This window comes from Marmota monax, unplaced genomic scaffold (assembly GCF_021218885.2).
Source record: "Marmota monax isolate L192 unplaced genomic scaffold, Marmota_monax_Labrador192_F-V1.1 WCK01_AAM20220418_F8-fsc00048, whole genome shotgun sequence".
Taxonomy (NCBI): Eukaryota; Metazoa; Chordata; class Mammalia; order Rodentia; family Sciuridae; genus Marmota; species Marmota monax.
In genome coordinates, this window is record NW_026694895.1 from 13540001 (window position 1) to 13553175 (window position 13175).

The 13175-nt window shown below is 33.4% G+C and overlaps 1 protein-coding gene across 9 annotated transcripts in view; it reads left to right on the forward strand.

Moving 5' to 3' along the window:
* Gtdc1 (glycosyltransferase like domain containing 1) overlaps nt 1-10083 on the forward strand; it is a 382956-nt gene extending 372873 nt beyond the window's left edge. For 8 of the 9 annotated variants that reach the window (XM_046426876.2, XM_058573487.1, XM_046426874.2 and 5 more), the window contains 3 exons: nt 3243-3313; nt 4022-4113; nt 8958-10083. In XM_046426876.2, the coding sequence (XP_046282832.1) occupies nt 3243-3313; nt 4022-4096 (146 nt within the window). In that variant the 3' untranslated portion in view covers nt 4097-4113; nt 8958-10083. Of the gene's footprint in view, nt 1-3242; nt 3314-4021; nt 4114-8957 lie in introns of those variants that run through there. The other variant, XR_009225165.1, reaches the window with a different exon arrangement.
* Nucleotides 10084-13175: the final 3092 nt, after the last annotated feature.

Consider the following 13175-nt stretch of genomic DNA (forward strand, 5'->3'; position numbering starts at 1 on the left):
GGAGACACTTAGAAATGTGGCTAATTTTCTTTCTTATCCACTGAAGCAAAGACAAACTCTGAAAAGGACCAGGTACCAGGGTCCCTCCCCACAGCCCTGGGCAGATGGACCACTACCACTCGGCTTCATGCTGGCTCATTTACTTAGTGTTTTGCAATCCTTAATGTGCACAGCTGGCAGCTGAATGCAGGTTTGATACTAACAGTTTAGACATCTTTAGATGTAGCAGATGGAAAATTTTACACAAATAAAGTAGGAGAAAGTGTGCAATTAGGTTTTTATCTGCAGTTACATGATGCATCCTCTGTTTTAGTTTAGAACATCACCTTAGTGGGTGGTCATGATCTTTCCTTGTATCCAGGCCCTACCTTCTTGACACCACATTTGATGTTGGCTAAATGCCCAAGTCCCAAACTTTTGTTTTTGTTGAGTGTGAATGAAATAGGGAATGCAACAATCAGCAAAGCAAAAGGCATACCATCAGTGAGACTGTAACAGTCCAGTACATTATGGTTACATTCCTTGCTAGTTAAGTCACTATGGTAAAATCCTTGGCAGGATTTTTTTCAATAGTTTATTCATGATGTTCATTATTATGAGTTGTAAAGAGTATGAGAATTTCATTTTTAAAATGTCTTATGGAATGTATCACTTTCTTAGATCTTGTAGACATGCTGTGGAAACCATAACATAAAATATGAGTTACTTACAATAACTAATTTTAATCCCATCTGCTAAGTATGACAACATTAGCATTTCCACTTAATTAAAAACACCCTTAAAGCAGCAATGTTTTAATCACTCCATTTTATTTACTCTCCTCCGGTGTCACTTATAATTGTAACTTTTTATTTTTTAATAATGAGGGATTTTTTTTCTCCTTGCATCACACAAAAAAGTGCTGTCGATAATTAGCAGTCTTCTGTTATTAGTAGACTCAGGTGTCACAACTGTGTCTCATCCTCATTACAGTAAAAAATTTCACCTATCAGATTCATTATTGCTAGATAATGCGACTGAGAGCCTTTGCAGGCCCTCCAGAAAAGTAATTCAGCCAAGCAAAATTATCAGCTAATTATATTTAGAATCAAAAGCCCAACAACTATTTGCAGATAAATTGTATGAATTGAAGTGAATAGATCTGAATATTAAGATTCATAGATTTAGCAGATGATTTGTTAATTGGAATAAAAAGGTCATTTACTAGTCATTTTAACAATAGATCAATTGGAACCCTATTTATTATTTAACTGGTAGTGCATAAGAATCGAAATGATGAATAATTGTATTGTTGTCATGAGATGATCTTTTTTTCAAAATAACAAAATATTATAAATTTGTGACAATAAATATATAAATTTCATTTATTTCAAAACATAGTCCTGCAAGACAGTCCAAACAGTAAGATTTAGCAGTTTAACAAATCAAAAATATGACTAGAAGAAATGGTGGTTGTTTCTTGATTAATTAGAAATATAATCATGAATAAGATAATCTACAAATAAAAGTTGAAATCTAAAATTTATAAAATTTTTCTTCCTAAATCATTCAGTGCTATTCTTGTCTTACTATACAGTGTTTTAATTAGCAGAGGTTTTTAGGAATTGGCATGGTACATACTCATACAATGACTCAAAATGTAAGTTGGCCTGTGATTTTCTTTCGGGGAACAGAATACTCTAATTCAAATCCATTATTAAAAAGCAGATAACATGTGCACTTTCTGAAATGCCTGGGACTTCACTCTTTTGATTTTACGTAATTATAAGAGAATGTTCATATGTATTTGCTTTTCGGTTGGCACAACATTTGAAACCGAATGTCTTCAGATAAAGTGCATGTTTTCTTTTGGTTCATGAAGGAAATCACGGGTTTATATGCTCAAAACTTTTCATAATGCTTTATACTACAGTACAGTGTAGGGTACAGCTGTGCTTACAGTAAGAATTTATATGTGTGTATGTAGAGGAAAAAAATATTTGGTATCAGTTTGGATTCTGAAACTAATAACTGGTAACTAGAATTTGTACCCTCCCACTGTGTTATCTCATAACTTCTATCAGTTCTCAAGCAAAACTTTTAACAGCATTTTTCCAAAATTTGCAGCTCAAAATAAATACTTTTCCTTTAAACTAATTTCGGTTTAACATAATAAAATAGGGAAAACATCATCCACTTAAAACAGCTTAAATTGCATGTACTTTGTCACTGTAAATAAACAAGGTAAACATTGACATGACTTCAAATTATTCTTTGGCTGAAAAAAATCTGCAGTTCAAAATAAATTCTGCCTTTGGTCAACATTTTGGATGCAATTCAAAGTTTCTCATAAAATAAACATATTTTAAAGAGTGTTTTGAATTTCACTGCATAATTTCTAGCCAACAGAAATGACAGTGGTATCCTTAAAGTTTATTATATGTCAGATCAATAGTTATTACGTGAACCTAACACAGCCATGAGAGAGGTCATACCTTTCTTCTGCTTAACCCTTAACCACTGGGATGGGGAGGAAAACGTCTCATAGGTGTCCATGGGGAAACCTTGTCACAAAGTGAAACTTTCATGTAGGTTTGTTTAATAATAAAAGAATCCTTTCCTAATAAAATGGAAAGTGAGCTGAATTTTTAGTCAAAAAAGCAAAGGGTTCATTAAAGTAATCTTCATGAGAGTTTTTCAACAAAGGGAAGAGTTTTACATTCTGCACAATAACAAATCGTTCCGAAGCATGAGCTTAAAATGAAAATGTCCCATCACAACAGATTGTAATTTTTTTTTCTGCTGCTTTTAAAAGTGCCTCGATCATTTCTACGGCTTCAGTGCTAAAGTTAAGTATTTGCTATTTTATTTAAACATTTTTTGAAAAATGAACATTCTGAGGCTTTGCAGCATTATTAAGAAAAGCTGTCCATACTTTACCATGTTGTTACATGTGTTTATCTGCTGATTATAAAATGTGTTAAACAGTATTTTAAAAACAACAAAAAAAAATGCAGCACTGCGCTTTGATTAATTCAGTGAACAAAACATATGCTGTTGGTTCTGTTCTATGAAATTCATATATGATCAATAAAATCTTTTAAAAGAGCAACTTTGGCTTTTAGGACTGCACTGCCGACCATGTTTTTGTCCCAGCTAACTCTGGGTTCTTACTGTTAACTCAGGCAAACAAAACCACTTTCTTAGCTACGATGATAATGTCTTTTTGATGTATTCTCACGCTCTTTCTAAAATTTCCTTAGGTTGGAAGCTGTTTATTGTGGTTGTTACCCCCTTTGTCCCAAAGATTTGGTTTATCCTGAAATTTTTCCAGGTAACTGCTTTAATGTGTTTTTGTCCTGGTTGTGATTTAATACATGATTCATGCTAAATTAGAAAGTTTGAAAATAAACTTAGGCAGGAGCAATTGTTTATTTGGCAAGTCAACATGTTAGTGTTAAGGAAAATTTTATGTGTTTTAATACATTAGAGTAAGCTTATATTTACCATCTGTTCTTTTAAGATAACAAAAAAAGCAAGTTTTCAAATAGCATTCTTCATTGTTAGCATACACATCCCATAATGATGGATTTTTATAAGCAGGTCAGTGTTGCTGCAATTGCTTACAGATTTTTTTTTAATGATATACACAGAGAAAAAAATCAAGGACTGAAAGTCACACCAAATTATTTAAACAATTGACTAGTTAATAATATGCAACTGTTGTACAGGATACATACGGCTATAGTACCAGTTCTTTGAAAAAAAATTCTCATCACTAAATATATCACATATGCATTGTGCTACATTAGAATAATGTATTTTAATCACCCAAAGGAGATGTCTAAACAGCACAACTACACAGTCTTATTTAGCATTAAACATCCTTGTGAGCTGAGGTAACCTTATAAAATCATGCTTAAATAATGTAAAACACGAGGCGGCACAGAGCAATATGCATTTTTAATTAGTAAAGTGACTAATATCGAGTGTGTGCTTTGAGGTTTTTGTTTCATTAAAAATGTATCTGTTTTTCCTGCAGCTGAATATCTGTATTCTACACCTGAACAGCTTTCAAAAAGGCTCCAGAATTTCTGCAAGAGACCAGATATTATAAGAAAACATCTCTATAAGGTAGTTATTGAGAAGAGATTTACATGGTATAAATGCCATATTGAAGTACAAAGAAAAATCTTTAAAAAAAACATTTAATTAACATACTAATGTTTAAAGGAAACATGCTAGGGAGGGATATTAGTTGTTACACTAACAAGGATTAATTAAACTGGATGCCAGTTGTATTAACCTAGGTCTTATGAAATACGTGCACTTAATGCACGGTACATGCTTTTTTAAAAAATTTATTGTTTTCTAAGATGACTGTCCTTTACATTTAGCCCCAAGAGGCTTATAAAAATGAACCTGGATTAATGTAACTCATTAGTTTAAAAGGAAGTAAAGGAAAGATTCTACAATTATACTAATGAGGATAAGCCTTCTTCCCATTATAATGAAATCCTCAGTCCTCAAAAATTCAGGTGAATGACATCAGTGAAATTTGGTGTTCATCTTTGAACTACTTTAAAGATGACTTTCAAAAGTTGAATATTTCCCTCGTCCAGTTTAATAACGTGACATGACAATCCTCCGTTTGTTTAGAATTAAGACTGGGTCTCATCTCTGAATGGCAAAGGCAAAAGGAAAAATCAGATATATAAATAGCATCATCATTCAATCCCCTCATTCATTATCATTTTCCCCTTATTCAAATTGGAATTTTACATTGTCGAACCAACAACACAAAAAAAGCCCCTCCTAAAAGTCTGAGTAATTGAAGTAGGATAAATTTCCTTTATGAGTTTCGAAGGTGGCTCTAGGCCATGAATAATATACCTTTTTATGTTCTTTGAACATAGCATCCTCATTTTACATAAATTCAGTATAGTTTACAATCTAGCAGTTTTATAATCTAGCATATTTTAATTTTCCTATGTTAATGTATAACCTTCTATATGTAATGCAGTTCTCTGCCTTTTTCTCTCTCTTCTTTGCTCCTGGCCTAAAATACATATTTACATAGTGATACATCAAAACATGACTTTGTTTCTCCAGGAAACAGTTAAACTTCGAGAAAAAGGGAGAGAACCAAAAATGCAATTTAACACCCAATTTCAAGCTCATTATCTTTCATTGTCTATTAACTTGGCAATGGTTCAGAAGGTAGCTCATAATAGTTTAAAATGCTGACTGCACACTTCCCGGCTTCAGTATCACTCCTTGAGTCAATACTGTTGTATCGTACACATGTGAAGCTTCACAGAGAGCACAGTCCCCCAAGTTTTCCCCAAACATTTCTTCATTTTTGAAGTTCAGTAGCAGTTTTTATTATATATACAGTACTAGTGGAATAGTTTCCCATATGACTGTCCAAATATAAAGATTATGAAAATTAAGGAACTAGATATAAGTCTTAGTACAAATGGATTCATTTTCTACACATGACACACACCTATTTTCATTGAGCTTACCATTAAATTATTGACTTGTTTTCCTTCCAGTGAAGTTTTGATGAGGTATTTAGAGATGTATTTCTACCATCAAAATTTATCAGTTTTTAATATTGCTTCAAGTTAGTCCTTATTAACTCTGTTATTCCACATGTGCAAATTTTTAACTGTTTCAAAAGTTACTGCAACAAGTTGTCTCTAGTTAGAAAAGAAAGCAGATCTCCAGTTGAAATATTTTAATTCAGTTGCTGCCATAACATTGCTGTAACTATTTGTTTTACAAACAACTTCTGGAAAAATTCTGAAAGAATGTTAACTTCGTAGTATGCTGTTAATATACAAAATCATTCCTTATACAGCTAAAAATGTAACCTATATGTTAAGTGTTGCTTCACTAAGTTATTACATGCTAGTGCTTACGTATATCTTCAGTTTGTACATCATAAAATCCTCCATCTCAAAATTTTATAAATAAGTAATTCATGCCTAAGCATTTATAAGAATTTATATGTATAATTCATTTTTAATTATTTTACCATGGATTTTTATTATAAATCTATACTGTCATATATGTCCTCATTCATAGACCTTTGTGATACTGTATCTAACAATTAATCTCAAAAATTAAAGAAATTAGTCCTGAATTACAAGTAATCAAGACACAACTATGAAGAGAAACTGGCATTTTACAAGATACTCAGTTGTAAATCACAAGGAAGGACCACAGATGTAGTTTGTTGTAATAGGATTTTGATACAAAACTGAAAAAAAAAAGATGCTTTCTAAAGATATAATAAATTCTGATAATTTTTCTCCTTAAGGTTTTATAAATATACAAGTTTTCAGGTAACATTTGCTTTCTTTAAATACTAAAGAATTATTTCCTCCAAGACAGCTTTGTACCTATTTTTCCTATGGAATAGAAGAGGACCTTTTCTGTGTTCTGTGAAGAGAATGTGGATTTTTTTTTTTAAGATTTATCCCATTGGGCAGTGCTGTTTTGGTTTTATAAAACATATGCTTCTAAGATCTAAAAGGATAGAATGTCACTGAATTCCTTAATTTGTTCTTTTTTACATTTTTGCACCTTACACTTTTTTTTGTTGTTAAAAGTTTACATTTTAAAATCATTTCACTTCTTATCATATAGAGTTCACTTTAGGATAGAATTTTTCATATGGATTCACACTTAGAAATTTAATGACTAGAATAAGGCTACTAACACTTGGCTTTCTTCTCACATGAGACATTATACTTTCAATATGAGTGAGAGTTTTGGGGCTATAACTTGAAGCAAGATTTAAAACAGAATGCTAGTAACTGAAAAGCAGAAACAGAATTTACTTTTTTTCTTAAAGTGACTCTACTACAGAACTCTGTGTTCATGAATTCTTCCCTGAAATTTTAGACCTGAGATATTTAAATTCACCATGCACAAATGTGCACTCACTAACACACACAGAGACACATGCACACATTTTTTCTTAGGCTCCTTAGATAAATCCAATGCATGCCAAAATTAAATGTTTCCTAATAATCTTAAAAATCTAAAACTATTTTCTCAATTTAAAAAAATGTAAGACCACATCTTAAAAAGTTTGGTCATTGACTATAACTTTCTTGAAATGTTGAGATATATCCTTCTCTAGGTCAAGCAGAGACATTGATCATGAACTTACATAGAAGAAGCAGGTTTCAATTCACAGAATCATAAGAATAACTTGAATACAGGTCTCTAGGAGAAATCATAAAAAGAAAAATCCAAGGATTTACTTCTTAGACTAACAATAGTTCCCTGTTTCCAACCCAAACAAGTCTATAACATGAAATTGTATTTTTTGGCCTCACTTTTACTAAGTGATGTTACTTACTGAAAATCTCCAACAATGTTTGTCTGCATGCTTTAAGAGAACCTTTGATCATTTCATTTTAAAATGTTTTATAAAAGCATTTATAGATAGTCCCTTGTTAACAGCATTGAAAACAGAACACAAGTACAAATGGAGCAGTTGTAAGGAGGTGGACACCACCTGGACCAACAGAAGAGATGTCATTCCCGCAGTATTTTTCATTTACTTTTATTTACAAATTAAGCAATAGCCTGTGCAGTAAAAAAAGAGAGAGAGAGAGAGAGAGAGAGAGAGAGAGAGAGAGAAGGAAAAAGAAAGAGATACTATTCTTTCTTCTGCTTTTTGTGAGTGACCTGCAGTATTTTAAAGGTTTTTGAGATCATAGCTGCTGAGTTTTAGTTTGTTCTTCAAGTTCCTCAACATTCAAGAGAACTTTAAAACCTGATGTTATTTGCAGAGGAGAAGAATTTTCAGATTTCTGCTTAAAATTCATTCCAAACAATGATTGAGATTACAATTCAGACTTGACACCCAGAAAAGCCATTTGTGGTTGTCTTCATTATGTCAGCTATGTCCATCCACACCACAGCCACGCTACTCTAAGTTCCCCTCAAGACACTGGTCACTTTAGAGGACCCTTTTAACTGAGCTTATATTTTCAATGTAAACAAGGTCACTGGCATGAACACACCTCCAAAGTCCTTACTCTTTCCTTAAAATGAAAACTTAGATGTTTAAGGTATATTGAGAAGATACAAAATCTGCACTGGCAGAATCTAAGAGAAAATTTGTCTCAAGTTCTAACTGTGCTTTCCTCTCTCACCCCTGTCCTGTCCTTCCTTCTTCCTCTCCTTTTTTTTCTCCCTTCCTCCCTTCCTTTTGCATTTTCTCTCTCAATTTTATTTTATTTGCGTTTCCTTTGATTTGCCTAAACAAAATAGAAGCAATAACCTTTAGCACAATAGATATGCTTTACCCAATTACCATCAGTTAGAGGTTTTTGTCATTCTCTGCTCCTCATTTGCAGCCTGACTGTAGGTGATTTTTTGGCCTCTATATGATTTATCTGCAAATCTGAAAGAATTTTTTTTCAATTGTAATAGCATTTTCCCCCTGAGGTACTGCTATAATGAAATAATGAATATAAACACATTGAAAAATTTGACGCACTTTATAAATTCCCAATAATAGTAAGGACATTTATCTTGTGTCTTTACCACTTAAAAGTAAAATTTGCATTAGCAAAAACATTTCTTTAAGAGTGTTATGTATCCTGTGTTTATAAAAGTTAAAAGTTGGATGATGAACTTTTAATAGCTGTCATCCATTAACATGAACCAGGAAATATGTATGCAGCAGAATGTACCCATTTGCAAAAAAAAAAAAAAAAAACCAAACAGTAGTTTTCTCCCATAGTTGAAAACATAGTGACATTTTAAACCAATCAGAAACTGGGATTTCCTGAAGTGGTGGAACTCAAGGACCATTTACTTGGTGGCTTTTTGAAATATAATTGACGTAAGGGATGCGAATTTGCAATATGAATTTTCAGCCTCCTTTGGTGTTTCAGTGGTTCATGCTTCTTCATTACTTTCTCTTCTCTCCTTCTCCTCTGTTACAGGGTGAAATGGCTCCGTTTTCTTGGGCAGCCCTACATGGTAAATTCAGGTCTCTGCTTACAACAGAACCTAGGGAAGATTTGTGACAGATGGGGCTAAGTCACAAACTTGCAGCCTAAGGCAGAATCTGAAGAACTTTCCAGAGTGTGCCCATATTTACCTGATCAGAGAGAAAAGAAAATCTGCAGAGGAAGCTGAGCCTGGCTGCTTGTCATAGCTGACACAGAGCCATCTGCCACAAACCTGTGGCGGCTTCAGATCTCCAATCCCTGCCACCACCCCAACTCAAATTAAATACAGATTCCTAGAGACGTTATGATGGTTACACATGTCCTCGGCATCACATGTAGGAGACTGTTCAAAAAAAAATATGTGGCCTGTTGTATAACCGCACTCATGTATCCCATATGTGGTGCCACATTGAATTTCCGGTTGAATCCGTTTTTATCCTTTGTACTGGATGACATGGTGCCTGAATTCTTTCTTTTCGCCGACACGATGGCAGCCAAACTGCAGCTTCAAACGCTCACACTTGGCTGGGTTTCTACCTAGGTTGCCAGGTTATCATCGGAGCCTTCTTGTGTCCTCAAAGGGCCACAGGGCCTGAAAGGAAGATCAGAATGCTACCGGACTAATTGGGCAGCCATCTCAGAATTGTTTGTGGGCAAAGGGCTGCTTTAGCACTTTTCTTTTAGCAAATTAATGACTCTCTGGCACAGGAGTTTTTAAGTGAAGGTATTAATAAGGAGTCTGGCAGGTATTCCCATGATTCACAGAGTTACATTTGCATTTAATTAATCTTAAAGAAAGTTGAAAGATAAACAGCTGTAATTCGGACAAACATGGCAAATACAGTCAGTGGATCCACCTCACCCATAAAATGAATACTGAGATACTTAAATTTTTTCAAGCAGTAAAAATAGAGAAATGAAAATACTTCTAACAAAACCAGCAATTTTGATACAAATATTCTCCAAAATTATTTTTAGCCAGCTACAAATGTAATCTTTTCAAGATAAATCGCTTATGATTCCAATAGTCAAGCTGCTGTATTTGTTGATGTAAAAATATTTTGAATGACTAGATTGTAAAATAAATTTTTAATAAAGTGCCCACTGCAATTTTTAATTAGCATATTCATTTACGTATAAGTGTGTGCATCTATCTGTATGTTTCTCTCACTGAACATTTTCCTAGTGTCAGAGACAACGAATACAATTGTTTCTTTTCCGGATGAACAAGGATCTGTTTTGCAAATGTTTGTAAGATATTATGACATTTCCAAGATTTTCTTTGCATTCTGGAAAGCAGGAGGTAAACATTTGTAGTCATTAAGGTAAAGTCTGTTGATAAACCATCTTCTGTTTACTGACAGGTAAATTGTAATTTTCCTAGCTTTTGAAATGAATAACTTCTATACACCAAATAGTGAATAGCAGCCAGGGAGAGGTGGCTAGACAAGGGCCAAGCCTGGCTTTCTGGTTTCTAAAATGTCTGAGAAGTCTTGTAAGCAATGGCACAGAAATCCAATAGGGCCCATTTGACAGGTAGCAAAATCAACAGCAGGAAATAGATCAAGGTTAGGGAGCCACACTCAGCCTTCAGGAGAGAGGCAGACATGCAGATCAAAGAAAGCAGAAGTGAGAGTCCATGAGGCCTGGAAACTTCAAAACAGCAAGAATAAGAAGCAGAAACAACAAACTCTATCTTTAAACAGAGACTCCTCTCCCCATCCAGTATGTGGTCCACAGTATATGATGGGCCACCATACCACTGGCTTCTAGTCCTGACTTAAAGGGAAGTCACTGAACAAATTACCTCCTCACTCATGAAACTATTTCAGAAGTCCCTTCCAATCTAAGACTATAGAACCTGAAATCTAGCAGAGGTGCTCCATTTGAAAACAAAACTAGATAAATATAAACAAAATAGGAGTAAGTTATTCATAGACACTTCTCTTGGGCAAAATTATACTTTATATATTATAATGAGATTAAATAATCAAAAAGGTGCTACATCACAGATGACATCTTCTTGAGATAATATAAATCTCACAGCCAAGAAGTCATGTTGAGTTTTACTATCTTGAAAATAGTATTTTATGGTGGGTAAGATCTTATATGCAGCCTGATGGTGGCTCATGCCTGTAATCCCAGTGACTTGGAAACCAGGACAATCATGAGTTCAAAGCCAGCCTCAGCAACTTAGCAAGCTTCTGTCTCAAAATAAATAAATAAATAAATAAATAAATAATAATAAAAGGGTTGCAGATATAGCTCCATGGTTCAGCACCCTTGGGTTAAATCCCCAGTACAAAAAAAGGGAGGGGATCTTATATACAGATCAACTATCCAAATTTGTTTTCTCACCAACTGATAGGGTGAAAAAAAAAGTATTAAACATCTAAAATATTTAAATATTTTTTTCTGATTTTGGCAAATATTATACCGAAATACACCTGTGTATATTTGCTTGTTTGTTCCCTACATTCATAAAATCAAATCAGTTCATTTTCAGCTGTGCCTATCATTTCTTCTAGGATAAAAACTGTACATTAAAGTTGTTACTTATAAAAACAAGGTTATCGGATTTGGCATTAGTACACCTAAGCAATAAAAAGTTTTATGTATGAATGTATCATTCTGAGCATTTAAAAATATGTAAATGTGTTTGTGTGCCCGTGTACCTCTAATAGATATTTACTTGAAGTCAGCGGATAACTGGGAATACAAGTTGACTCATTAGTTCCTATTTCTCCTAATCTCCAGAAAGAGATCACATACTCCCATTATTTCTTGTTCTAAGTATTTTTTTTAAATTGTCTTTCTTTTTATAACCCTCAATTTAACCCTCACTTTTATTCATTTAAATGCCTGCCTATTATCAAGACCCATATGTGATGTCTAGGATGTTTGCCCTAAATTTACTTACTCCATGTTTCTATAATGTTAATGGCACACATAGTTCTTAACCCACTTATTTATTCCATGTTGATCAGGAACAGGTCAAATGAACTTTTTCAAGATATTCCTGGTTTAATAAGTATCCTTCAAATAAGGTTAAGTTTTAAAGTCCTGTTCTTATTTCTCAGTCCTTCAGACATGCCACATAAAGATAGCAGCAAAATCCCTAAGTCGATGGAAACCCTTAGCCATAGAATGCTGCATGGATTAATTTCAACACCTTAAAATGCATCTGGAAACAAAGACTTAATTTTATGTTGAAGGTGTTAATTATATTTGATATTTTTAAAAGTAAAATCTGTTTTTAAAAAAGCATCTGCTACCCAGAAATATGAGACCAAAAGAAATTTCACTTGTCTCAAGATATTTTCTATGGGTGATAAAATCAGTCTTCAAAAGATATTCCGTGCTTTCCTTTAATGCTGACATTTTCTGATTCTTATTCTTAATAGACTATTTTTAAAAATATTTATTTAACTGTAGAGGGACACAATATCTTATTTATTCATTTTTATGTGGTACTGAGGATCGAACCCAGGGCCTCACACTTGTAAGGCAGGTGCTCTACCACTGAGCTACAGCCCCAGCCCTTCAATAGACTATTGACAAGTATTGCCCTAACTGCCTTTCTATTTCACTGGAAAATTAGGGAATATTTATTATCAGATATTGTACTTAACAATGAAGAGAGTATAGTATAAACCACTGATTCAAACTTTTTCATTTTAAATTTTCAATTGAGATAAAGGACAATTAATGCTTCTGTAATACACCCTCCCTTCAAAGATATTTATTAAAACATAACTGTGAAAGTTTTATAAGATGCAAGCAGTTCTACCTAGTGCTTAAAGATATGTGCATATGTGATTAAAATATTACCAAAGAAAGATAGGAATTAATATTCCATTGTGTATACATACCACATTTTCTTTATCTATTCATCTGTTTAAGGCACCTAGTTTGGTTCTATAGCTTTGCTATTGTGAATTGAGCTGCTATAAACTTGATGTGGCTGCATCAATATAGTATGCTGATTTTAAGTCCTGTGGATACATAATGAGGAGAGGGATAACTGGGTCAAATGGTGGTTCCATTCCAAAAATTTGAAGTAATGGTTACTTCAGAGAACAAATGGGAAGAGCAGGACATATCAGAGGGAGAGCCACATTCATTGTACAATTAAATATGTCTTAAGCTAACTCATGGCACATAAAGGCTAATTATTACTCATAACTTCATGGCTTTTTCATATCTTAA